This window comes from Thunnus thynnus, chromosome 20 (assembly GCF_963924715.1).
Source record: "Thunnus thynnus chromosome 20, fThuThy2.1, whole genome shotgun sequence".
Lineage (NCBI taxonomy): Eukaryota > Metazoa > Chordata > Actinopteri > Scombriformes > Scombridae > Thunnus > Thunnus thynnus.
The window spans coordinates 8,913,699-8,940,419 of record NC_089536.1 but is presented as its reverse complement, the minus strand read 5'-3'; the positions used below and the strand labels follow the sequence as shown (position 1 = coordinate 8,940,419).

At 40.5% G+C, this 26,721-nt stretch overlaps 2 protein-coding genes across 13 annotated transcripts in view; both read right to left on the bottom strand.

Moving 5' to 3' along the window:
- Positions 1-12,824, bottom strand: part of qki2 (QKI, KH domain containing, RNA binding 2) — a 28,938-nt gene extending 16,114 nt beyond the window's left edge. For 3 of the 12 annotated variants that reach the window (XM_067576173.1, XM_067576174.1, XM_067576175.1), the window contains exons 1-6: positions 12,134-12,816; positions 9,383-9,531; positions 7,980-8,096; positions 2,573-2,716; positions 1,184-1,271; positions 658-942 (exon numbers count right to left, since the gene is read on the bottom strand). In XM_067576173.1, coding sequence (XP_067432274.1) covers positions 658-942; positions 1,184-1,271; positions 2,573-2,716; positions 7,980-8,096; positions 9,383-9,531; positions 12,134-12,275 — 925 coding nt within the window. In that variant the 5' untranslated portion in view covers positions 12,276-12,816. Of the gene's footprint in view, positions 1-657; positions 943-1,183; positions 1,272-2,572; positions 2,717-7,979; positions 8,097-9,382; positions 9,532-12,133 lie in introns of all 12 variants that reach the window. The other 9 variants (XM_067576167.1, XM_067576168.1, XM_067576169.1 and 6 more) reach the window with 5 other exon arrangements.
- Positions 12,825-18,818: 5,994 nt separating this feature from the next.
- Positions 18,819-26,512, bottom strand: prph2a (peripherin 2a (retinal degeneration, slow)). The gene is made up of 3 exons (XM_067576076.1): positions 24,281-26,512; positions 22,120-22,366; positions 18,819-20,184 (listed from the first exon to the last, which is right to left on the bottom strand). Exons 1-3 carry the CDS (start codon positions 24,859-24,861, stop codon positions 19,978-19,980), a joined length of 1,035 nt encoding a protein of 344 aa, XP_067432177.1. The 5' UTR covers positions 24,862-26,512; the 3' UTR covers positions 18,819-19,977.
- Between the last annotated feature and the right edge of the window lie 209 nt (positions 26,513-26,721).

Below are 26,721 nucleotides of genomic sequence, written 5' to 3'. Positions count from 1 at the left end.
CCAGTTATCATGAAAATAAAGTGCTATACTACATCATGTGATGACAACTGAGCTACTTCCATATGTTGAGGAGGATCATTTCGAAACTAAGCTCTGAAAAAAGCTAGTAAGTGGACCTTAGGTTAAGCCTCTTTTGTAATTTATCCTTTAAATACATTTCCCCTTTTCTCTCTCTGACTGAGCCAATCATCTACTTGCAACGTGTCATATGCTTTGCTTCACACTAATGGATGGGTTCAGGGCTCAAATTTGGCGGCACCAGTCAAGTCAAGTAAGGTCACAAAGATGCACCTACAAGCCAGGTTCAGGTCTTAGTTTTAGGCCCCTGCAGAACTTTACACATTTTCCCCATTGGCTGCTATTACAGAACACATGTGTTACTGTAAGTTGCTGACAGAGAGCCGATTATTACACTGTGTTTCCTGAATTTTTAAACCATGAAGATTCAGTATTTGTAAAACTTCCCCAGGGCCTAGAAAAGCAAGTTTTATATGAATGATGTTCACTCAATGTTCAGTCTATTAGACAAACGGGCGGGGTCAGGGAGAGAAAAGTTTTATGCGCTTGTTTGGCAACTTTCATTGGAGTCAAATATCCAGTTCTCATAATACATCCATTGTCTATGTATGACTGTGATGGACTTTTGCATTTATTTACCTAATACTCCAGTTGAGTCAATCGGGTATTCCAATATGGAGGGCGTGAGTGTGTAGGGATACTCATAGGGCGTGTAGATAATTCCAGATTCGGGTCCTTGCTGCACTAGTGCCGCATGCGGATTGGCTCCCGGCACGAGGGTGGAGCTCTGGATCTGACGAATCAGGGGCATGATGGTCGGCGTGGTGACAGGAGCTGGGTTGCGCAAGGTGGGAGGCAGGACGGGTGTCGGGCCTGTGATTATTCGAGGCGCCTGAGGGGTCGCTAGAGGAAAGGCGGCGGTGGCTGTACGGCACACGAACATACAATAATGCAAGTATGTGTACACCCACACGCGAGCGCACACAGAGCGCACACACATACAATAGACAGGGGAAGAAGAGGAGAGGACAAGAAGGAGACAAACAGTCTATTTAACAGGAGAAACAGAGGCATTGTTCATATATACAGTGGACTCCTGTACCGAGACCCCTCCTTTGTCACCCACCAACCCTCCTCCACATGTTAGCTATGATGTCATCCTTACGCGTCTTGACATTGGCGTCTCTGTAGGTTCCATTGAGGATGGCCAGCTCCATCAACTGCATCTTCTTCAGGTTGTCCTCCCCCTCAGCCTACGCGAACACATGCAGGAACAACAGGACAGTCAGCTTTCTTAGCGAGTACTGCCATTCAGCCATTCAACATGCAAATTAACTTTTGTGAGCGTATGGTCAAAAAGTCAGCAAATGTTACAGTGTGCTGAAACTAATTATGATACAATTCAAATCTTTTCTGCACAAAATAATTCTTACATTGTCTCAAATCGAGTTGACTAGACCTTGAACGCAGCCACTCAACCACACAGGACATATTCAGTGTCAAACACACACTAGCTTCTTAGCTCTAGTTACAGCTCGGTGAAAAGCTTGACTGATTTACAGTTCGAAAGCAAGGTCGGGGGGGTTAAACTAACACGTATTATTAACTTCACCCTCCACACACACACACACACACACACACACAGATAGACACACATGCACAAACATAGATTAACAGGTGTTCAGCTCCTGATTGCCTGTAGACACTTCTTACATCCTTTAACCTTTGGGGTTGGCCGATACCGTGCTGTGATTGGAACTGAAAGTGACGGCTGATTGCTGCAATAGAAATCCCCCTGCTGGTCTTTTCAGTCTGTTTCTATTGTTGCAAATAATGCAGAGGAAAAAAAAGGAAGGAGCCTTGTGATTTCAAAATATATGCTTTTGTGCGTCTCTGTCAGACAAAACATTAAAATTAGAGAGTGTGTGTCTCTGTGCCTATATGCCCACGTCTTTGCAAAGTTCAGAAGTGTGTTTCTTGTTTGTGGTCATGTTTTTGCATGTTTATGTGCGTATGTGTGCCTGTGTGTGTGTGTGTGAGGGGGGGGGGTGGGGGGGTGGGGGGGGGGGGGGGGGGGTTGTAGGTGGGCTGGAGAATGTGAGAAATGTTGAGGAGCGCAATCAAAATGTCCCCTTGTGCGGACAACAAAAAAAACCCAGGGAGAAAAAGGAATACTGTAGCCAGTAGTTGGGAATGAAGTGAGTTGTGAACGAGTGAAAGGAGTGATGGAGTGGGGAGAACGAGTGAACAGACTCTCCATTCATTCCCCTCAGCCTTTCAAACAACCCGGGGTTACCATGGAAACCCCTTTATGCGTGTTCCCTAATTACCCTAACCCCTTACACATACTCTCTCATACACACAGAGAGACACACACACACACACACACACACAGACAAAAACACAAAAAAGACACAAACACACACTTTTGGACTGACAATCCCCTTCCCCCTTCCATGCATACCAACACAGTGAACTCTCATCCAGTCACACAGAGTTTTTCCATCAGTCCAGTCTGTAATATTTGATACCGCGAGGTCGGACGCATACTCACAGCGGGTACTAGAAGTTTCTTGACCTCATTGATGGCCCGCTGGAGTTTGATCTTGGCCCGGTTGTGTGTGTCCTCCACCGTGATCAGGACGTGGAGGTCCTCGCTGAGGTGCTCCCAGTTGGGCTTCCCTCGGTTCATCTCCTCCTGAAACACACACAAAAAAAAAAAAAAACATTTGAAATGCTCCGTCTGAATGCACCGTGAGCTCTGTCCATTACTGCAGAGAGGGAACAGGATTTCGCTTTTCTTCTTTTTTGGCTGTTTTTTGGATCGGCCTCAAACTACTCACAAACACACACACACACACACACACACACACACACACACAAGGCTCAAGGTCATGTAATGCAGCTTTAGAGGCGTTATCAAACTTGTGAAATAACCATGTTGCTATTCAGTGGAAACACAATTTTGGTGTTACATTTTATCGCAGATTTACTTGAATCTGATTCTTTCTTTCTAACCTCCCAAAATCCCCCTTCCTGGAAACTCTTCTCCAACATGCTACACTGGTCTTTGCCATTGCTCGCGCTCTCTTTTTTACAATAAATCTAGCGCTGAAATGATTAGATAATAAACTGATTTTCCAATGTTAATTAAATGATAATGACAGCATTAGTAGTTGATTCATCGTTTCAGTCATTTGTAAAGTAAAAATACCAAACGCAGACCTTGCTGCTGGTTGAATTTGTTAGTCAGAACAATACAAAACACGAACTGGCTACTCTTTAAAATGGATTATCTGCTTTTCCCTGTTTTCTCTTATCATCACAATATTTTGTTGAAGTTCATCATTAAATTAAACAATTTGACCGAAGTCTGTTTGCCCTCTGGGAACTCTAGGACACTAGGGATGGCAATATTAGTCAATAACTCAATCTGTCCATCATTGTGGTCCAAATAAAAATATCTTGGCAAATATTGAATAGATTGCCATGAAATTTTGGATGCACTCTCCAAATGACTTTGGTGATCGTCTAACTTTTCCTCTAGTTTCACCATAAGGTTGACACTTGTGGTTCAGAGTGAAATTTTAAACAAAATTTGGTCCAGACAATCATGTTCCCCTCAGGATGAGCTGTAATTACTTTAGTGATCCCTTAATTTTTGACGTAGCTTTATCATCAGGTCAATATGTCACTCTGTCCGATACTTAAAAGCTAGTGACATTCCCATCAGCTTCACAGCTTGTGTTTAGTGCTAATTAGCAAATGCTACAACGCTAACGCGCTAAAGTAAGATGGTGACCAAAATAAACATTACCAGCACGTTAGCATTGTCATTGCTGATGTTAGCATTTAGTTCAAAGCACAGCTGTGCGTACAGTAAAGGAATCATTTTGCTTATTTGCTTTCTTGCTTAGTTAGATGAAAGGACTGATAGCACTCTCATGTCTATATGCTAAATATGAAGCTACATCCAGCCCAAGAGATGGTTAGTTTAGCTTAGCATAACAACTGTAAGCAGTCTGTGTTATAAAGGTAAAAGAAAATCAGCCAACAAATGTCTGTAATACTCACTAATTAACACATTATATCTTTTTTGTTTAATCCATACAAAAACCTAAGAGTAAAAATGACAAGTTGTGGTTTTAAGGGGGGGTTATGAGCTGGAACTATTTCTTGGCCAGGTGCACTGACTTCCTAGCCAGGCTAGCTGTTTTCCCCTGCTTCCAGTCTTTATGCTACGCTTACCAGCTGCTGGCTGTAGCCTTATTTTTTGCCGTAGAGACATGAGAGTGGTATCAAACCTCTCATCTAACTCTGCAAGAAAGCAATGAACGAATTTCCCAAAACATCAAAGTGTTCCTTTAAGTACAGCCTGACAGAGCAACTAACATGTCTGTAGGCTTGTTTACATTTTATAGCCTGAACTATTGGTTATTATGTAAATAATAAATTAATCTTTAGCGTTTTAGGTTGCAGCCCTCGCTGAAACTGAAATTATGAAACCTTCTATCTCAGTGTGGTACGCTGGGAGATAATATCCTCTGTGGATGTTTTGTCAAGTGAGATGTATCATTCTGAAGAGCACTAAAAGTCAACATCTTTTTCTCCTCTCCCCCTGTTGCCTCCCACTGTGTCTCTGTTTTCCTTCCTCTCTGTCTCTGTGTGTGTCTCTCTCTGAGGGGCGTGCGGGGTAGGGAATGTTCTGGAGAGAGAGGGAGAGAGAGAGAGAAAGGGGGAGGTGGGGGGAGGGAGGTGAGGGGGTGGGGGGGAGGAATGCTGGACTTGCTCCACCTGCCGTTTGGAAAGCTTGAGCCGACTCCGTCCAACAGCAGACACCAGGGGAGAGGAAGGGAGGACAGATGGACTGAACACCAGGACAGGAGAGAAAAACTGAGCAACAAAACTCATTGTGAGAGAAGGGCGGTTAGAAAGATAGATAGATAGATAGATAGATAGATAGATAGATAGATATAGATAGATAAACAGATAGATAGACAGACAGATAGATAGATAGACAGATAGATGATAGATAGACAGACAGATAGATAGACAGATAGATAGATAGATAGACAGATAGATAGATAGATAGATAGATAGATAGATATAGATAGATAAACAGATAGATAGACAGACTGATAGATAGATTGATAGATAGACAGATAGATGATAGATAGATAGATAGATAGATAGATAGATAGATAGACAGATAGATAGATAGATAGATAGATAGATAGATAGATAGATAGATAGATCGATAGAAAGATAGACAGATAGATGATAGATAGATAGATAGATAGATAGATAGATAGATAGATAGATAGAAAGATAGACAGATAGATGATAGATAGATAGATAGATAGATAGACAGATAGATAGATAGATAGATAGATAGATAGATAGACAGATAGATAGACAGACAGATAGATAGATTGATAGATAGACAGATAGATGATAGATAGATAGATAGATAGATAGATAGATAGATAGACAGATAGATAGATAGATAGATAGATAGATAGATAGATAGATAGATCGATAGAAAGATAGACAGATAGATGATAGATAGATAGATAGATAGATAGATAGATAGATAGACAGATAGATAGATAGATAGATGATAGATAGATAGATATAGATAGATAAACAGATAGATAGACAGACAGATAGATAGATTGATAGATAGACAGATAGATGATAGATAGACAGATAGATAGATAGACAGACAGACGGACAGATAGATAGACAGACAGATGGACAGATAGACAGATAGATGATAGATAGATAGACAGATAGATAGATAGATTGATACCTGCTTTTTGTAACATGTATTAACAGTTTCTTTTCTTTTTCTTTTCAGTTTCTTTTGGGACTACATCTTTTTGCACATTTCAGCCCCTTTTTTACAAATTACATGAACTCAATTTTACTGCAGAACAGTAAAATAACAAAGGATAATTATTTTAAAATTTCTGAACATGTTTTTCGCAGTTTGCAGTCACCTATTGGATTCCACTCATGTCGGCACTGCTGAAAGTCCTCTCCAACACATCTTAAAACTTGCTTGCAGTGAAAATCACATCCTCATTTATTTTTGTTATTGTTATATTTTGTAATTGTTTTGTTATTGCTGGTTAAGGATCAATTTGAATGCAACTTTGACAATAATGAAAGCACAAATGATGGTTAAGTGTGATGGATTACCTGTCTCAACCAAAGTTTAAGCCAGTTGATTTTCAGAGCATACAAAAATAACTGAAACCCAATGGCTCAATAGTTTGGCATTTTGGGAAATAAACCTTTCCGGTTTTGTCGAGAGCTAGATGAGACGATCGATACCACTTAGCATACAAACTGGTAATGAGGGGAAAGAGCTAGCCTGCCTCTGTCTGAAGTTGCTGTTTAACAAGGGGATAGTCTGCAGGACTATTTCTTGACCAGGCTAGCTGTTTACCCCTGTTTCCACTCTCAATGCTAAGCTAAGCTAACTGGCTGCTGATTGTAGATTTATATTTACTGTATAGACATCGTACCACTCATGTGTCTTTATATAGTTTTTGTACGGATTTAACAAACAAGATGTAGTGTGTTAATTTGTGAGCTTTAGATTTACTGGTAAGGTTTTTTTTACATTTTGGAATAATTCAAGCTAGCTGTTTGCCCCTGTTTCCAGTCTTAATGCTAAGCTAAGCTAACTGGCTGCTGGTTGTAGCTTTACTTTTACTGTAAAGACATCGTACCACTCATGTGTCTTTATATAGTTTTTGTACAGATTTAACAAACAAGATGTAGTGTGTTAATTTGTGAGCTTTAGAGGTACTGGTAGGGTTTTTTTTACATTTTGGGATAATTCAAGCTAGCTGTTTGCCCCTGTTTCCAGTCTTAATGCTAAGCTAAGCTAACTGGCTGCTGGTTGTAGCTTTATATTTACTGTATAGACATCGTACCACTCATGTGTCTTTATATAGTTTTTGTACAGATTTAATAAACAAGATGTAGTGTGTTCATTTGTGAGCTTTAGATTCACTGGTAAGGTTTTTTTTTACATTTTGGGATAATTCAAGCTAGCTGTTTGCCCCTGTTTCCAGTCTTAATGCTAAGCTAAGCTAACTGGCTGCTGGTTGTAGCTTTATATTTACTGTATAGACATCGTACCACTCATGTGTCTTTATATAGTTTTTGTACGGATTTAACAAACAAGATGTAGTGTGTTCATTTGTGAGCTTTAGATTTAATGGTAAGGTTTTTTTTACATTTTGGGATAATTCAAGCTAGCTGTTTGCCCCTGTTTCCAGTCTTAATGCTAAGCTAAGCTAACTGGCTGCTGATTGTAGATTTATATTTACTGTATAGACATCGTACCACTCATGTGTCTTTATATAGTTTTTGTACAGATTTAACAAACAAGATGTAGTGTGTTAATTTGTGAGCTTTAGATTTACTGGTAGGGTTTTTTTTACATTTTGGAGTGATTCAAGCTAGCTGTTTGCCCCTGTTTCCAGTCTCAATGCTAAGCTAAGCTAAATGGCTGCTGGTTGTAGTTTTATATTTACTGTAAAGACATCATAACACTCATGTGTCTTTATATAGTTTTTGTACGGATTTAACAAACAAGATGTAGTGTGTTCATTTGTGAGCTTTAGAGGTGCTGGTGTTGAGGTGTTTTTTTTTTTTACATTTTGGGGTAATTCAAGCTATCTGTTTGCCCCTGTTTCCAGTCTGATCAGCTACTAGCTCTAGGTTCATATTTTGCAGTCAGATATGAGCTTGGTATCAATTTTCTCATCTAATTCTCTGTAAGAAAGCAAATAAGTGTATTTCCCAAAATGTTGAACTATTCCTTTAACTAAATATAACATAATGCATAATCCTGTGGTCTATTAGGGAGAACAAAAGCCGATTTGACCGGACAATGAGAGGGTGAAAGCATGTATCTCGTGTGCTTTTATGTGTGTGTATACCTTCTTCTTGTCTCTCATGGAGCCCTTTCCTCGAACCATAATCTTGCAGCCGGTTTCTGCCTCCAGTTGCTTGGCCGTCAGTCCACGTGGGCCGAGGATCCTCCCTACGAAATTGAACTACACAAAAGAGCAAAAACACACTGAAAAAAAAAAAACAACAGAACAAAACACAACAGGCCCGAAGGAAGACAGACACAAATTACATCACAGACACAATCACATAGGTGTGTATTTGAATTGTGTGTGTGTATTTCCGTGCGCTGTCATTTGAGTGTGTGTGTGCTTTTGAAGTTTGTGCATCTGTGATGTGTTTGTGTTACTAAGAGAGACAAAAATAGCTCATTATATGGGTGCTGGCTGGTGCTGGTGGCATGACAGGACACCGCCGTTCTCTTAACCTTATCTGTCACCAAGACTGAGTGATTAAGTAGACAGCTGCCCCTCTGTGTGTGTGTGTGCATGTTTGTTTCTTTGCCACTATCCCTCTGCCTTTCTTCATACACTCATGACATTTGTCCTGCCCCTTCCTCTTTTATGTCTCCACTGAAGTCTCCCTGAGCTTGCTTCCTGACCTAATGTTCACTTCAGTAGCAGTTGCGACATATTCGCTTCGGCCTCTAGGATGACCCTCGACACGCACTCACAAATTCTGATAGAGGAACTGCTCTCTAAATTTAACCTTGATCTCAACCGTTTTCCAATGTGCTCCTGTGTGTGTGTGTGTGTGTATGTGTGTGTGTGTGTGTGTGAGTGTCCTGTTAGTCTCCTGTCATGTGAGTGAGGACAGCCTGTCATTGTATTCAGTGATTGGCGAGCTGATGCATGGAGAAGATCATGTGAGCCATTCAATCTGGATCAACACAACTCATATCGAAGTAGTTAACTGTATTTGGTGTGAGCAGGGATGTCCTGGATGGTAAATTCACTTCATAGATGTGCACTTGTCTTTATATTTCGGGAAAAGACTTAATCCACCTTTTTAAGCTCTTATAAATATTTATAAGGTAAAGTTGTTGCACACCGCTCTGAATAACAGCGTCACAGTGATGGAATTTACATGAAAATATTGCTTTTTTTAATACGCAAAACTTAACTTAATCTGAATCTTAAAATATAACTGTCAATTGTTCACTTTTTATCTTACTGGAAACACTGGTCAAGGTTCATTATTGATCCATTTTTTTCAATTTGGATTACATCATTGGGTGTGAGCAAGGATGATGTCAGAATGAAATCAGCTTTTAGATAAAATGTAAAGCAAAAGGTCCCTGTGGTGGAGAGACATGCTGACTTTCTGGCACCCTTTCTGTAACTAAGAGGAGATAAGGTGACAACAGAGAAAAGTCAACAGAACCTCCACCAAAAAAAAAAAAAAGTCAAAGGTCATGGATTTGTCCACTTACATCGGGGTACTCTTTGACAGGCACATAGAGCTTCTCCTGCAGCTGCGCTACGGGACCGATAGCTTCAGGAAGCTCCTCCATGTCCCGCCCGTTGAACATGCCTCCGTTCACTGTGTCGTTGTACATGTCCTTGCGTACCCTCCCGATTTCTGGGAGACAAGGGGAAGACATAAAGAAAGACGGGGGGTTAGAATAACGTGAGCAAACGTGAGTGGAGGACGTCTGTGTCTGTGGGTGACGGCGATTTTCACATTTCGTCACAGACTGTCCATTTCTTAAGATGGTGATTCATTGTCACCAGGATTACAGGACGTTCTGAGTGTGACAGCAGACGGACAGACGGACAGGCAGACAGACAGACAGACAGGCAGACAGACAGACAGACGGGCAGACAGGCAGGGAGACAGTCACAGGCATTCTGCACCACAATGTAGAATCTAACCACTGAATGCTTTGCAATCAAGCCTCCTCTATTACTGACAGTTTCTCTCTTCAGTTTCTTTCTTCAACAGTGTTTAACACAGTCGCACATGCTGCTCCCCCCTTTCACTCTGTACTTAATGCTTGCATACACGTTAGCGGGGAGGGGGTGAGGGGGTGGGGTGGTGGGGGGGGGGGGGGGTGTGTCACAGTGACCTACCCTCCTCACCAGTGTCTATAAAGTTCTGTTGCAGTAAACAGTTAACCAACAATAACAACAATAACACAGAAAAAGGCGTTGAAATTATTCGAAAGCATTGAAAGATTCATCTATATTTACCATGAGTGTTAAAAAAAACTTAACATAATCGACAAATGCTGGCAGAATGACACATTTCCTGAAAGGTCAAATTTTTGGCTAAGGGTTTTGGTTGTTTGCGCCGAAGCACCATTATAAATGACTCCTACTATGTTTGTCTGCCAGTCTGTTTGTTTAGGGTCGACTCAATGACCGATGCTAGCCTGTGATGCCTTTGTAATGACACACTAGCACAATAATAACTGACTACTGCACCATACAAACACATACGCAACACATACACACACAGAGCCCTGGGTTGAACTCACACACACACACACACACACACACACACACACATGGCAGAATAACTGCCTTGAGGCACAAATATCATCTGACCTAAGCAGGCTGACAGACATGTCTCAGTGATAAGTCTGACCATAATAACTACAGTAGGACGCTATAATTACAGCTACAGCTACAGTGACAACTATGATCCTCTAATAACCTATTCTGACCTGTTACACACCAAAAGCGACTATTAAAAAAAAAAAAACACGCACACACACACACACACACACGCAAACAAATCTGCACAGGCAAGCAAGAAGGGCTTTTGTCACACTTCACATAACTTGCTGAAGTAAAACGAGAAGTGAAAGAAGAACAAGAGCGTCGAAGAAGAGAAAGATAAAAAAAGGGGGGAGAGCTGTGGCGGGCCTTATCTTAACACTTCAACCTATCATAGGTTTATATATAGACCGGACTACACCACAGTGTTTCCTAATATGCAACAAACATGCACCCTGAATACAATATGTGTGACTGGCAGGCTTTCTTATTACCCTGCACAAACTTTTTGGTTCAGAGCCCTTATGCCTGAGTGCCTTGTCCACATAAGTCTATCTCAGGCAGAATAGAATATACAGCACAGCCCGGCTGAAAAGTGGGCATGGTACAATGCCTTTCACTCTAAACGTGGGTGTCACATTATCATGTGCGAGGGACGAATATGCTCGGCTGTCAGCCTTCGACTCGAGCAAAACTAGAGATGTTAAATCGACCTGTTTGTCAGGCAGAGGTCGTCTGGTTTGAGGACAACCTTTGCTGCGTCATGAGACTTGTCACAGAGCTACAAAGTGGGGACCTCGGTGATCCTGATGTGTAACAACAGTAGCGACAACAGGCTCTCGTTGGCTTGTAGCACCAACTAGGAACCGATTCAGAAAAAAAAAAAAAGAGGACACATAAATGAGTCATGATGCCACTTTTTAAGAATGCATACTTGTTGCAATAAAGGGCGGCGAAGCTTCACGCCGTGATGTCAAGGCTCTTTACAAAATGTCATACAGTTTATCAACACTTAGAGCACATTGAAGCAGCATGTCTTTGGGCCTCAAATCAAATATTTTACACAGTGACATGCTCTCGTTCCTGCTCAGGGATGGGCTGCAGCATTCGCATAAGCCTGCGCATTAGGTCACTGGGAAAGACTAACAACTGTCTGTTTGTTCCCATCACCAACTGACTGTGTGTGTATGTGTGTGTGTGTGTGTGTGTGAGAAAGAGAGAAAGAAAAAAAGAGAGAGAGAGAGGATTGAGAAGGTGTCTTGGTGTGTGACAGAGAGAGAGAGAGAGAGAGAGAGAGAGACAGAGAGAGCTCATCTGCTGCTTTCAACAAATTAGAAATATGACTTCAGGCAAATCACACCACTAACATTTTTAGGAATGTTAGATTTATTATACTGAGCAATTAAATGCCAGTAACAGCGACTAAATTACTCAAAAATACAATGTAAGTGTTTAATAATTAATGAGCATTAGTTATAGACATGAACTGTCACGTTTCCAAGCAACCAGAAAGGAATTTCACTAATTGATGATTCAATCAAGTGAGTCAACCACGGTGACTTTTATCAACACTGACCATGAAACTTATTGTGTCTGATTGGTAAAAAAACAAACCAAAAAAAAAGGATAAATTTACTCTGTAGTGTGACATGTGGTTATTAGTGGAGGTGCTCCGGGTTTACCTTCATCCAGCAGCCGCTCCAGATGCGTGAAGATGCCGCTGAAGTTGGGCAGGGAACTCATCACCTTCCTGTCGTTCATCAGCTGCATTAGATAGTCCGGGTTGGACTTGGGTCTCTCCTTCACCTCTGTCTCCCCGACCATGGCTTTTGCTTCAGTTATATTTATATATATTTATATATATATTTATATATAAAACAAAAAGTGACCTAGCTAAAACTTAAAAACAACTAAATGTATAAAAACACACACACACACACTCCCTCTCTCTCTCTCTCTCTCACTCTCTCCCCGAGAAGCAGCGATGCGAGGAGCCCAGGGGATACCACCGGCCGCGACCCGCTGACCGCCTCTCTCAGCCCCCGTTAAATCGACTGTCCTTCGGTTAACGTTTCGTGTGAGCGCCCTCTCTTCTTCCAAACGGTTCCCCCCTTCAAGTCCGACTCACTCTCTCTCTCTCTCTGTCTCTCTCCAGAGTTTGAAAAAAGTTCCTTTCTGAGGGAGTTTCGCTCACTTTGACACTGCAGGCGACACTTTTTTTTACCGACTCCACGCACTTCTTTTAACAGCTATAAATCTACCATCCTTCTCCGCTCGTCCGCCCGGTGTGTCGGTATTCTGCAGCGGCCGGGGATCGACTCCCTATCATATGATTACAGTACAGCAGCAGCACGAGATGGCTGTCGGGAGCGCGCTGCGCGTGGCCGCCATAAGAGGGGTGGAGGCTCGTGCTCGTCCCCTCAGCAGCCCCTCGTATAACCCCTCCGCCTGGCGTCTTTCTCTCTCTCTCTCTCTCTCTCTCTCTCTCATACACACACACACACGCGCGCGCGCACACACACACACCATATACTCGCAGTATAACAATATAACAGCTTAACATAGGTATGCACACCTGTTCTGCAAGAGTTACTGTCCATCACTTGTCCTGTGTGTGTGTGTGTGTGTGTGTGTGTGTGTGTGTGTGTGTGTGTGTGTGTGTGCAGGTGCCCTCTCACCAGTAGTGCCAAATAACTAGTACAAGTGAGTATATTTACTCACTTATTTGTACTTTATTTGAGTATTTTTCCTTCATGTAACTTTATTAGAACTGGGTTTATTGCAGAGTAGGTGCACATGCAAGGAGTTTGCTTTGGTGTTGTGGTGTGTAACAGCCAAAATATACACAAAATTAAGTAATCCTAAATAATATAAAAAAAGAAGAAAGACATTTATAATAAAAAATATGTAAAATATATTCTAAGTGTCAGTGGGAGACCACTAGGGAAATACTGTGCTTTCTACTCCACTACATGTATTTGACAGCTACAGTACGGCTACTAGAGCTGCAACTACATCGATTATCAGTGGTGGAGGAAGTATTCAGATCATTTACTTTAATTAAAGTACCAATATATCAATGTAAAAATACCCAGTTACAAGTAAAAGTCATGCATTCAAAATAGTATTATCAGCAAAAGAAAGTATCAGAAGTAAAAGTACAATTTCTGCTGTGACTTACTGTATATATGATCATATTACATTATTAGATTGTTAATACTGATGAGGTGTAGCAAGTTTTAACTACTTTAGGTCCTAGTAGTAGGAACCCTGAGGTCCTTGGGTCTACATAAAGTATAGTAGTGTAGTCCATTGGTACCTAAACTAGGGGTCGGGCCTTTTCCAAAGGGTCACCCAGATTGGGGGCTGGGAGATGATTAAGTGAGTTGGAAAGAAGAAAATAACATAAAACAAAAAATTCAGATACACACATTTTTTGGACTTTTCTATAATGTTTGTTTTATTTCTGAAATTTGGATAATTTTACATTTTTTGGCCTGTAACTATTCCATCTGAGACGTTTAGAGGTTTGGTGGAACTGGAACGTCTGAAACGTGACCAGATGCTGCTGTTCTAGTAAGGGGTCATCAGCCAAAAAGCTTGTGATCTACTGTTTTAATCTTTAACAATACATTATACAATATTTTATAAGCTTATTATATATATTTTATGTTAAATCTTAACCTGTACAGTAACTGTAACTACTACATAGCCGTTAGAGCTATTTTTCCCTGAAATGTAGTGGAGTAAATAGGCTATAAAGGCTATAAACTAGCATCTAATGGAAATACTACAGTCAAAATTGGTGGAAGTGGAACGTCTGTACAGTACAGGTTATTTTAATTATTGATTAATCTGTTAACTATTTTTATTGTAAGGAAGAGAAGAAAGATACAATGATACACTGAAAAACAGAAAAGCAGCAAAACTTCACACTGGAGAAGCTGAAACCAGAGAATATCTGGAGTTTTTTTTCTTTCTTCTTCAAATATCTTATTGATTATCACAATTGTTGACAATTAATCTTCTGTGGATCGACTTATTGATTAATCAACTTGTTGTTTCAGGCCTATACTTTTAAGATTTTACATGTTGAGTGCATTGTAAGATAGATAAAAGTACAGTATCAAAAACCTTATACGAACCAGCTACACCATTAATGTACCACATAAATGTTAACAAATCAATGATAATGATCTACTAATATATTAGTAACAATGGCGGGGGACATTCTGCATAATGAATACTCTTAATTTTGATATTTTAAGTACATTTTAGTGATTGCACCTCTTTACTTTTACTCAAGTTAAAGCAGTAGAGTGAATTACTTGTAAAAGTGTATTTTTACAGCGCTACTTTTTACTGAAGTAAATAATCTGGATACTTCTTCCTCTCACAGTCTTTCACACAACATGAAAGTCTCCCCTCCTGTTCACACCCTCCGCTTTGAGCACTTGTGTTTAGGAAGTTTCTGACCGGGAGGACCCTGAAATAATAAGACGGTGTGAGGTGTGCCGCTTGTTCTCTCTGGGTGGCTGCTGCTCGGGCAACTGAAATGTCATTGCTGAAGGAACAGATAGGTGCGAGGGTCTAAACTTAACATGCTGTAAATCACACACACACACACACACACACACACAGAGGCGAGATAATATGTGTGCCCATGCATGCCTTGACTTAAGCCTTTTGTCAGGCGCTGTTGGCCTCCCACCTGGTTTCCCTCCTCTGTCCGCTGTTAGACAGAGTGTGTTTTTGCCTTGTAAGACTAAACTTATGATTGAGAATGTGTATGTGTGTGTGTGTGTGTGTGTGTGTGTGTGTGTGTGCATGTGTGTGTGTGTCAGAGCAGCAGGAATTGTAATGGGGCAGCAGTGTTGGTAATGGCTGGTCAGCTGGTATGGCGAGTATTCAGGGCGGGGGCAGTGCATTGTCCTCTCATAGCTCCAACAATGCCCCTCTGAGCAGGCCACACATCTACCAGTCACGGGCCTCTCTTTCACTCTCTGCCTCTGCCTCTGCTTTTCTTTCTGTCTGCCATATTTATTCAGCCATAGTGAAGTGTAAAGTGAGATACGATAGTTGTGGTGGGGAGCCACAGTGTCCCTGACCTTTGGGTGAAACCTCAAGGTCAGCTCAGTTAATATTAGAGCACATGTCACTCATCCTTTCACTGTAACACCTATTGCATGTTCAGTATCACTCTAAATGATTAATAAACACTCTGATGTTGCATATATTCATCAGTGCAGCTTGTTAATGCATATTCAGTAGTGTGCATCCATTTATTAGTCACATTCTGGATGCACAGCTGCTTTTAAAATGAATCACATGTGAAATCTATGCACCCAGTTTATATATGTTTAAACATACAATTTGAATAATTCATTCTAGTGCTGAGACAGTTAGTTAACGAATCATATTTGTCAATTGATTCATCGTTTAAGTCGTTTAACAAGAAGAAATGCCAAATATTCATAGTTTCAAGCTTCTCAAATATGTAGATTTGCTGCTTCACTCTGTTCTAAACCATTATAGATTAAATATTTTGGGGTTTTGGACTGTTACTTGACAAAATAAGTAATTTCAAGATGACAACTTGGGTTCCAGAAGCTTGTGATGGCCATTTTTCATTAGTTTTGGACATTTTATAGACTACATGATCATCCAAATATAATCAACGGATTCATAAATAATGTAAATGAATGTTAGCTGTAGTCCTAATGCTAATATAATGCTTTAGCCAACCACAGATCTTGTAGTCAAGCGCTTAGATGTTGTGACAATGTTCAGTAAGATTTATTTACTCATTTGGATGAGAACTTCAACAAAAGGAGAGACAAATATGATTAAATCCAGTCATCTTCATTGCATTACAAGTGTTTTGCATCATTATAAATGGAATATATTTAGGTTTTAGGCTCTTGGTCACACAAAACAGCCAAATTGAAGACTCCAGGATCTTGTAATGGTCATTTTTTATATTTTTTCTGACATTTTATACTCTAAACAGTTACCCCCTTAATCAGAAAAGCAATCAACAGATCAACTGATGATGAAAATAATCATTATTATATCACTGATGCCGCCCTAATTCAGTTTGTTTCCTCCAACATGTTGAAGAGTAGGTAGAGTAGATGATTCTGTGAGGTTTTTCTAAAAGCTCATTCCTATCATAAGTTTCATTAAAATGGGTCTCATTTGGGTGTTTACATCATTACATACAAAGGAGCTTTACTGCAATTGTTTCATATGTGTTTCTTTTTTTATTAGCATGAAGCCTTAGTAATACATTTTCTTTACTGATAAGGTTTTACAGCAATGGGGAGGCCACCCCTGTAACAAGAATGTGGGAGAAACATTATCACTGATGGAAAGATACCCTCTTGAGGACGTTTAGTGTAACTGAAACGGTTGAGAGCGAGAAGCTGTCAGTGGTCAGGAGTTTTGATGCGTGCCAGCAGATTTGTCAAAGACACAGAGGAAGTAAGTCATTTGCAGTCCAAATAACTTACATCTGGAAAGGCTTATAAAAGTTGGGTGTAAGCAATAAGAAAAACAGCTGGTGAGCTGCTGAAATCACAGAAAGGAAAGTGAATCTGCTGGAAACCTAAATACATTTAAGATCACAGTTGGAGATATGTAATTGATTAGATTCTCACACAGTTGGTACGATTTAGCTGTAATCTCAATTTGTTACCTGCAGTCACCAACAGAGAGCAGCAGAATACAGTTAAAACAGGATGCCGTCAGCTGCTTGTTTGTTTTTCTGACTACGAGTAAATAGATGTCAGCTCTGCGGCAGAAGCGACAGCTGTCTTTGGGAGTGAGAATTTGTTTGGAAAGAACATTGGAAACTTGTAACTGCTACAAATATTTTACTATAAAACAAGCTCTGGCAGAAGTTAAGAAGATATTTGGTCATGCAATATGAGTTCTCTAGACATAGAAACAACTGTCTGACAAGTTGATTTATGAATGAGGCCTACTACTAACACTAAAACTGCCATTAAAGTTAAACACATGATCTAATATTTAATATTCTAAGGGCAATTTTCAAAAATCCTCTTTCCTAAAACCATAATTCACTAACTGTGCAAAGGCTGTGGGACTCAAACACACCCTACTGAAGATAAAAATCAGTTAAATCATGTTGAAATACTCCGATAAGTATGTAAATCTGATCCAGAGTTACTCCTGTCCTTTTGCAGGCCCCACAGAATGTATGAAAGTATAATTTTTTATCATAATTATCATTATTATAACCTTTATTTAATCATAAAGTCTCATTAAGAGTAACATCTCTTTAGCAAGAAAGACCTGAGAACAGCACATCTTTGAAGATGGATCCAAGCCAGGATGGATCTCCCTCTATTGATATGAAGGCAGAGAACTGAACTGATCAGATTCCCTTTTAAAGAAACAAATAATCAATACTTTTAGGGCAGAAGAAAGTGCTTTACTGTGACGTCTGATGATCTAAATGATTATTTAGTGGAAAGTCTCTGTGATGCCATATTTACCTGGACAGGAGCATAACATTTTGTTTGATGACATGAATTTTGATCCTGCTCTGACCATTACTTTCTCTTGTTTGTCTCTGTCTTCGTGACGTGAGTCCTGCAGGAGGACATCACCTGCTCACCTGGTTCGAGGGGCTCATGCTAATCTAAAGCCGATTAGGCCTCTTATCTACTCAGCGCCGGTTATGTGCTTTGGTCCAACAAAAATACCGCGCAGAGTTGGCCTCTTTACCGTTCCTGCTGACTCTTCACGTCCCCCTCCCATCTGCTCTAACTAAGCCACACTGGCTTGGATATCATGGTTCCCGACTCTTCATGCCGGGAGTCTGCAGAATATGTGGATCTCGACTATCAGACCAACATGTGGATTTTGTTTTAACAAAACGGATATCTCACCAGTTGTTATTTATCAGTATATGGACTGAGGGGATCAAATGATTTGTAACTTGCATCCTCTGAAGTCAAAGCTGATCCTAAAATATCAGATTGTATATGAAATCAATTAAAAAATGCAATTCAAGAGACACTTTTGTCCAGAAAAGTCACCTGCAAAGACATGTGCATGCACTATTTGGTTTGTGAATGCATCTGGTATATAACCCCCCTCGCCCCTCTCCTGCCCACACACACACACACACACACACACACACACGCACACACGTCCTCACACTAGACATGTGAAGAGTCATCCCATGTCCATGTGAAAGCAGTAATGCCATAATTGCCCTTATCCTATTGACTTAATCAGGAACCCTGCGGCACTCACAGCATGCCTTCACTTCTTGATCTCAAGTCTGTGCGACTCAAGGTCGAGACAACACGACATCATTATTATTTTACACTCGAATCACATCACTAAAATCCTTTATTCATGTATACAATCAGCATTATCTCCTTTTCTACACAGACACACAGAGCCCAAAAAAAATCATATGGAAAAAACAAACTTTACATGGATTTAAATAAAAGATTTAGATTAATTACATAATTTTAAAAAAGTTAAATTTTTTCATCTTTTCTACACTATGTACAAAGACAGCAACCCAGTTTTTAGAATATACATATGTGTCAATATACTGAATGCACAAGGGAAACATCAAAGAGGATCTGAGATTACAGTGCAGGGGTCAGGAGCCAAGATTTAGCTGCCAATTTCACTCGTCCTCCACAGGTTTGGAGTCGCCCCTGCTTCTCTCTGGGGCTCACCTCCTGATTCCCATGCCTCACTGTTTGACCATGTGCTGCAACATTCATGCATAATACATCCTGATTCATTCAATTCATAATTTTACTCCATCTCGGGAGCAGGTCCAGTTTTCATTGTGGACAAAGGGGGTCTGGAGTATAAAAACAGGTGGGTGTGGGCTTTAATTTGTTTTTTTTCCCTACATACAGTATCAGCTACAAGCCAAAGTCTATAGATAGGTCAACAAAAATAAAACGCTGCTTTTCTTGGCCTGTAAATATCTCCCATCTGTACCTCTGATTTCCATGAGAGGGGGGGTTGCATAGCAACCACCATCCCCATCCTAAGTGCCTGCTCTCCCCGCCAAACTATCTGACAACACTATAAAGGAAAAATTACATACTTATTTGTGAATGCAAAGCATCTGACATTTATCAATACATATCACATTTGTTTGACTTATCATTGTGCACATTTTATGGAAATAAGAACGATCCAAATCCACAGAGTGTTGGAAACCAAAACAGTAAATTTGCGACGCAGAGTTGGAGCTTGAGATGGATTTGTTTGGTTGGGGGAAACCAAAATGAAAAACCATAACCAATAACTCATTCTTCTCATTATCTCTCTCTATGTTTAAATATACAGTATTATTTATGCAAGGAGTCCGTTTGTAAGGAGTCCATTTAAAAGGAGTTCGTAGCCAAATATGTGTGTGAAGGTTGTTATCTACATAATAAATGTTGGTAGAAAAAATCTCACACGTCCCCGTCCTCCTCATCAGGTGGGAGTGGTGTCAGTTTTTGCAGGAGGGGTTATCTCAGCTCACCGTTGCAACTGCTGCCTCATCCCCCTCCTCCACCTTGGTGCCTTTGCCCATGGCCTTCATTTTGGCCATGATGTCGGTGAACGTCTCCTTCACTGTCTTCTCCAGGATCCAGCCCTCGCTCTCGCTCTCCGGGTCGTCTGGGTTAGCCAGGGTGGACAGGGAGCTGTCCACGTACTGCAGGCCCACGGTCACTGCAATCTGCAAACGACAGGAACAAATATCAGTTAAACTTGAACCTTTGATGAGCACTGTGAGAGATTATTTACCACATGGAAAGAGAACTGAAAATTCCCAAGGACCACTACATGTTTAAAGCTTAAAAATCCAATCAACTTTTCATTCAAATAAATTAAATTTTGTTTGACTTAGTGTACATATTTTTATCAAGATGTTCTTATTTGCCCATTTTTGCCTTTCCTAGATAGTATACAGTATGGAGCAGACAAGAAATGAAAGGAGAAGAGTGTTGGGGACGACATTGCAACAGATCCCTGGACGGACTCAACCAGCATTGTTGCGACTGCATTGTCAGCTTCCTAAACCTCTAATATGTTCTTATATAAATTGTATGTAACAGAAAAAAGTTGACAAAACCTGTATCAGTATGTATGAAAGTGAATAAAAATGACCATTAAAGGAAACCTGTATCATCACCATCATTATTATAGCTGATAACGTTTTTAAAAATCATTTAAATATCTTAGAAATTCTTGAACTTATTTACAGCCTAAAGTTCAACTGTATCAACAGAAAAGTTAATAAGCCAGTTACTATGAATGGTGACTTTAGATCAGGAGATCAAATTCCAGGAAGTGGGTCTGTCCTGGTCACCTCCCCCAGATTAACTCATTACTCCATCTCTGAGCCCACTATCTGTGTCAGCATAGGGACGCTTGCATAACTACTGTTAAATCTGGGATTCCTCTGGCTGTGTGTCTGATCAGCTTCCAGGGTATCGCCAAAATCCAAATTTTTAAAGCTACCGGATTTCTGGGGCAGAGATGTTGTCTAGATAGTGCTATCTACTGTCTGCTTGAGTTGAGGAACTCAGATTATCACTGACTTCAAGGCCTTGTGCGTACATGTTTGTGGCAAGCAGGTTCTTAACAACATCAACAACAGCAACAGATGTTGGCAGTGGAGGCCGAGGAGAGAGTTGAAGAGAGCAGAGATGCCATTTGGCTGCTTTAGGATTACCCTTTGGGTAGTGGCAGGTGAGATACTGTACGTAAGCTGCACTCCCATACATGCCAAAAGTGGTGCAGGGTAATCTGACAGTACGGTAGGAGGAATGATGTAAAGAGGATAGAGTCGTCTGGGAAGGAGATGCACTAAGAAGATATTGCTGATGGCGGGGGCGGAGAGTGGAAAGGAGGGAAGAAGACAGAAGAGAGGAAGGAGGTGGTGGATGACAAGAATGCCAACTGGGTCACAGCTTTGCATGTTTATACACATGTTATTCACCTCATTTCTTGGTCTTCGCCTCACCTGACTCCTACATAGTGTTACTGTGCCGTCCCTGAATTTATTGGGGGACAGCTGACACATTTATTCAGTCATTAAAGACCTCCTCCACTTGAAAATGTGTTTGTTTTATTGTTACTTCACTTGGATGTTTAACCTTTCACTGTGCAGAATGATGTATGTGCAGAGTTTGACACCAGAAGGCTAGAAAAGTTTCTTTGAGCTCACCTTAATCTCAGTTTAGAAGTCAATCGAGGTTCAATACGCAATTTACAGAACAGAACAGAAGTGTGATGTGGAAACCTGAAGCCTCCAGTGCACATACACTGAAAATGGACTTCACAGTGGAATAGGAGACTTCTTGTGTCCAGTAGTTAAACTTTTGAAATGAAAAAACATTTGTATATTTATAGATTCAGGTAATTTGGGGGATTTCTTACAAGGTAGTTGACCCTTTTGTGCAAAAAACATTTCAAAGCAGAGTATTTTTATGTTTTAAAACATGTCTGGAGGGGATCTTTAAATGTCACATCTTATGGCAAAGTAAAGATATTCTACTATAACTTATTAATTTTTAACTAATCTGTTAACATTTCATTAAAAAAAGTATTTACTACAGGGGGAAATGTACCACATTTAGGTGAATATTTGTGTATTTGTGGCCCTGACCTCCACAATAGTGACCAGCAGCACCATGGCTCCAATGGTGTTCATCATGCCTCCATAGTAGGACAGCATGGCATCACGGCAGCCACGCTTCCACACGTTGAGCTCCTCAGTGTAGTGGTCATAGCTGTAGTGGGCAGTGTTGTTGGTCATCTGTTGCTGGATGCAGGGTCTTGGGGAGCTTGGGTTACAGCAGCTGAACGGGACTCCATCCATCAGATACTGGCCGTCCACGTTGCTCCCGATGCGGCTAAGAAGATCAGGCAAAGTGTCATGTTAGTGTCATGTTATGATGTGTTGGAGAAAGTGGGGTGAGATTAAAGGTCAGGAACTTGCCATGCTATATTTGTAACATATGTGGGCTAAAATCGGTTGAGGTATAATTAGCAAGACCATGTTAGACTTCTCTTCTACCAAAAATAACTACAAGGTGTTATGTTTATTGTTGCTGAATGTTGCAGTTTATCTCCTCAGTCAATCATCGAACCGAATTGATAATAAGTATAAGAAGAAATACATTTTTGATGTGGTGTTGATGTATTTTACAATATTATACAATCCAATACCACCACATGTTCTTGCATCAACACTAAACAGCACTGAATAAAAAAAATCAAGCACTCAAAGTGTCACAGAGGCGGCATACTGCAGAGCTGATGAGGTATTACACTGTCCATGCCTTTATTGTGTTCATTATTATCCTTTTTTTGTTGTATTTACCACTTGCAGAGCTTGAGTGCCACTGTCACTGATGTACAATCATCAATCAAGCATCACCTACCATCAACTCTTACCGTTTATTGTTTAATTACTGTATGCTTATTGATAATGTCTCAATCATGCAGGCCTACATATGACACTTATTAGTCTGTAAGGTAAATAGGGAACAATGACTGTGAAGTCATAGTTTAAATTACGGAGCTTTACCACAATCCTTTTCTTTTGATAAATGTGTTCCAAGTGATCACATGAAAGTGTTCAGACAACCAATTAAGGACATTTGTGTCAGTGCTCAATCTGAAGAGCGGATCTTAGCTGTGATTGATAGTTGTAGGTCAATGGAAAGACGAGTGTGATTGGATCACAAAGACCTGAGAGGGTCAGATATGGATCAGTGATTTCTAGAAACATCAACGCCAGATAAAACATTTGGGTCAACACAACAGAACATACAGGAAATACTATTCTTAATACGTAAAGAGTTGTGAAGCTCTGAATACTAATTAATGCACTAGCCATTACAAAGATGGCTGTTCTGATGTTTCAGTAAGTATTTTAATATGGATTTGAAAAACCATGGGAATCTTTGAAATGTGCCATTAAGAGCGGCCTTTTCTATCATTACTTTCCCTTGCCCTGGGGTTAACCTGTGATTGTATCACAAAAGCTTTGGCTAATCACTTCTCTACCATCTTGTTCAGTGTTATTGTCACTAGGTAGTCATTGTTTACATTGATTTTAAAATCTCCAGCAAATTGTTTTATTGGGCAGTGCTGTTCCTGGAGCGCTGCCAGATCGTCAGCTGATTGGATGGGACACTGATTCTTGAAGGACACTGAACTGTAATCCTGGAGATTAAACACTAATGATGTGCTAACGTTTGTAACAGCCTTTGGTTGTTCTCACAAAGCAAACTGCATACTTGCTGCTGCTAAAGTCAGTGTAATAGGTTGTCACAAAGGGGCCACAGATCACTGGACTGGAACAACTGTATGTACTTTTAATCCCACTCATGCCCGGTTGACCCGATATATCTTTTTCTGTACCTAATCACCAAAGCCCCTCCTCCCAACTTTATCCATAAAACTGCCTAGTAACCTCTTCCTCCCTTCTTGCCCCCAGTAACACGTCCCATTGCAACCCATTGCTGTCACCATTTCTGTAATGGTAATCCTCGGTGGATGAAAGTGAATAATACACCTGCTCTGACCCACCTCCTCCTCAAATCCACTTATACTGAACACTAACTTTGTATAAACGACCCCTAAATCACCCCACCCCAGTGCCCTCCACCTTGATACACTGAGACTCAATGACAGTCTCCAAAAGAGTCATTTCACTGTCACATCACACATCAAACACATATTTCTACACTGCAATAGCTGCTACTCATAAATCATCTCTACCTTTTAAATGTTTAAATGTTTTTGGCTCTGTGACTTACTCTTTGACTTCCTTTGCGCTGAAGTCCAGGTAGCGGTTGCTAACCCACTGAATCTCAAACCAATCCCTGTAGTTGTCATTTCCGCAGCAACGAAACTCCATCTGCATCAGGTCCAGGGTCCTCTTCATGTAGCAGCGTCCCGGTGTGTCCGTGTCCTTGTAGAACTTCATGCCATTCCTCAAACCCTCAGCCAGGGTGAACTGCAGAGGGATCCTCATCAAGAAACACAGCAGGGCCGTCACGACAAGCAGGACGTTGAATCCCACGCAGAACATCAAGAAGGTCTTCAACATGGGCTTCCACTTTGCAAACTTTGCAGGGTCCAGAGAGTCGTAGCAGACTTTGCCTCCGAAGGCGTTGATGCCACAGGCTAATAGACCCATAAATATGAGCAAGTTGGGCAAGAAGTGGCTCTCGTTGTTGTCCATAAGTTCTGAGCGCTTCCGCAGCTCGATCTTAAAGAACAGGCCCATGCTGAAGACCAGCACACCGGCCATTACAGCGAACCAGTACATGAACCAGACTGTCTGAGCGAGCTTCACTCGCTTTTTCAGATCAAACTTGACCTTCATCAAAGCCATTGTTCAATCTGAGATGTGTCCTTGCCTGTAAAGAAGAGAGCCAAATGATAACCTAAAGCAGCAGGAGCTCCAAGATTTCTTGATTGCCCCTTAGTTTGGGTAATGCTCCAAGCTACAGTCCCAGTTCCTGTTTCCTTGTCTCTCTGTTGTCAGGGTCTCCTCTAGTTTGTCCAACAGGACAGGAGATTCAGCTCAGGCTGTAATCCATCCCACAGCAAAACAGCAGAAATGAAGGAGCCAGAAGGACCCTGGAGGAGCACAGGAGTGTTATTTCTTCAAAGCTCTCTCCTCTCCCATTGTGCCAGAAACTTGCAATCTCATAAGGCTGTATTTTTCCCAACTTCTACCAATTTTCCTTCCTGAACACACAGGTGAGGCTAATCGTGATGTTCGGTCGTCCTGGAGAGGTGGAGGATTGCCGAGGATCCTCATGATTAAACTCAAAGTTGCAGTACGTCATGCTAAGCCCCTGTAAGAGGCCTGATCCAATTTGCAGAAATCCCTCTACACAAGATGAGCCTGATCGTAAGCTGCTGCCAGGGGCCATAATTGGTTTGAGCGTTCACGTGGTCATGGTCTCCTTGATTGAACACACCAGGAGCTGTAATGGCATCAGCTCATGGCTGACAGAGACCATGGACATGAAAGTGGAGCATACCCATTCACAGGGGTCTGCAAGTTCAACACAAACCGGATATCTTCATGGTAGAGCAGATAGGATGAGTTAATAAAGCCCCCGTAACCCATTCACAGAACGACAGAGTTTTCACACTCACATTTCAACTACTCTTGAATGATTGTATGTTTAAATAATTCATTTATAGCTACATAGGATAATAAAACTAAGAATTTAGACGGACATATTGTTGTTAGACATCTATATGGAAATAAGAAAACAAAAACAGCCATCTTGGAAAATGCAAGCTAATAAATTACATTTAAGTGCTCTCAATAATTAACTTATTGTCACTTGTTATCTTGGCAGGTAGAACCAACACTGTGTCTGATACAACTTCTATTCGGATTTCTTCAAACTTCACTGTGGCTGCAATGTTACTTACTCAGCTGTATGGCTGTATTTTAAATTATTTTTTTATAACTGTATTTTTTCTTTTTTAATTGTTGTTTATTGATGAAGTGGCTTTTGTTGTTTTTAACACTGTATGGTGAAGCCAAAGACAATTTTCCCACATTGTGGAAAACTTAAGTATATAGTTATTGCATGAATTAAGTAGTTTTCAGGTATTGGCTCGACAAACCCTTGAAATACTCTGGTGAACAGATGCTCAAAAATTGAAAAGGTTGCTTGATTTTGATCTCAAAAATTTGGAGAAAAATACAAAGTGGACTACTTCATTTAATACATTTGCATGCATCTAATGTGCTGTATTTCTGTGATTGTGCTATCTTGGTCTATTCTGTATATCTATTCTGTATTCTGCACTATACTGTCTTGGTCCACCACTTCTCTGTTGCTCTTCCTGAGCTTTCTTCCATTTTCTTCCCAGTTAAAAGGGTTTTTAGGGAGTTCTTCCTTATTCAAATTGATGGTCTAAAGACAAAGGATGTTGTACACTATAAAGATTGTAAAGATTGCGATATTGAGCTATACAAATAAAAACTGACTTGACAATTTGTCTTTCCTAATATTTCTCTTGTAGGTTACAATTAAAAAAGCTTTATTAGTAATTTATGTAAACATGAAGGAAGATCCATGTAAGGTAGGTGAATAGGTATTCTTTATTTTAGTTTGTAGTGATTCAAAAATGCATGCAGTGCAGTAAGTGGGCTGGGTACATTTGTATGCATTACTGTACAGAAAAATATTTTAAAAATATAATCACCAATAAAAACACCAGA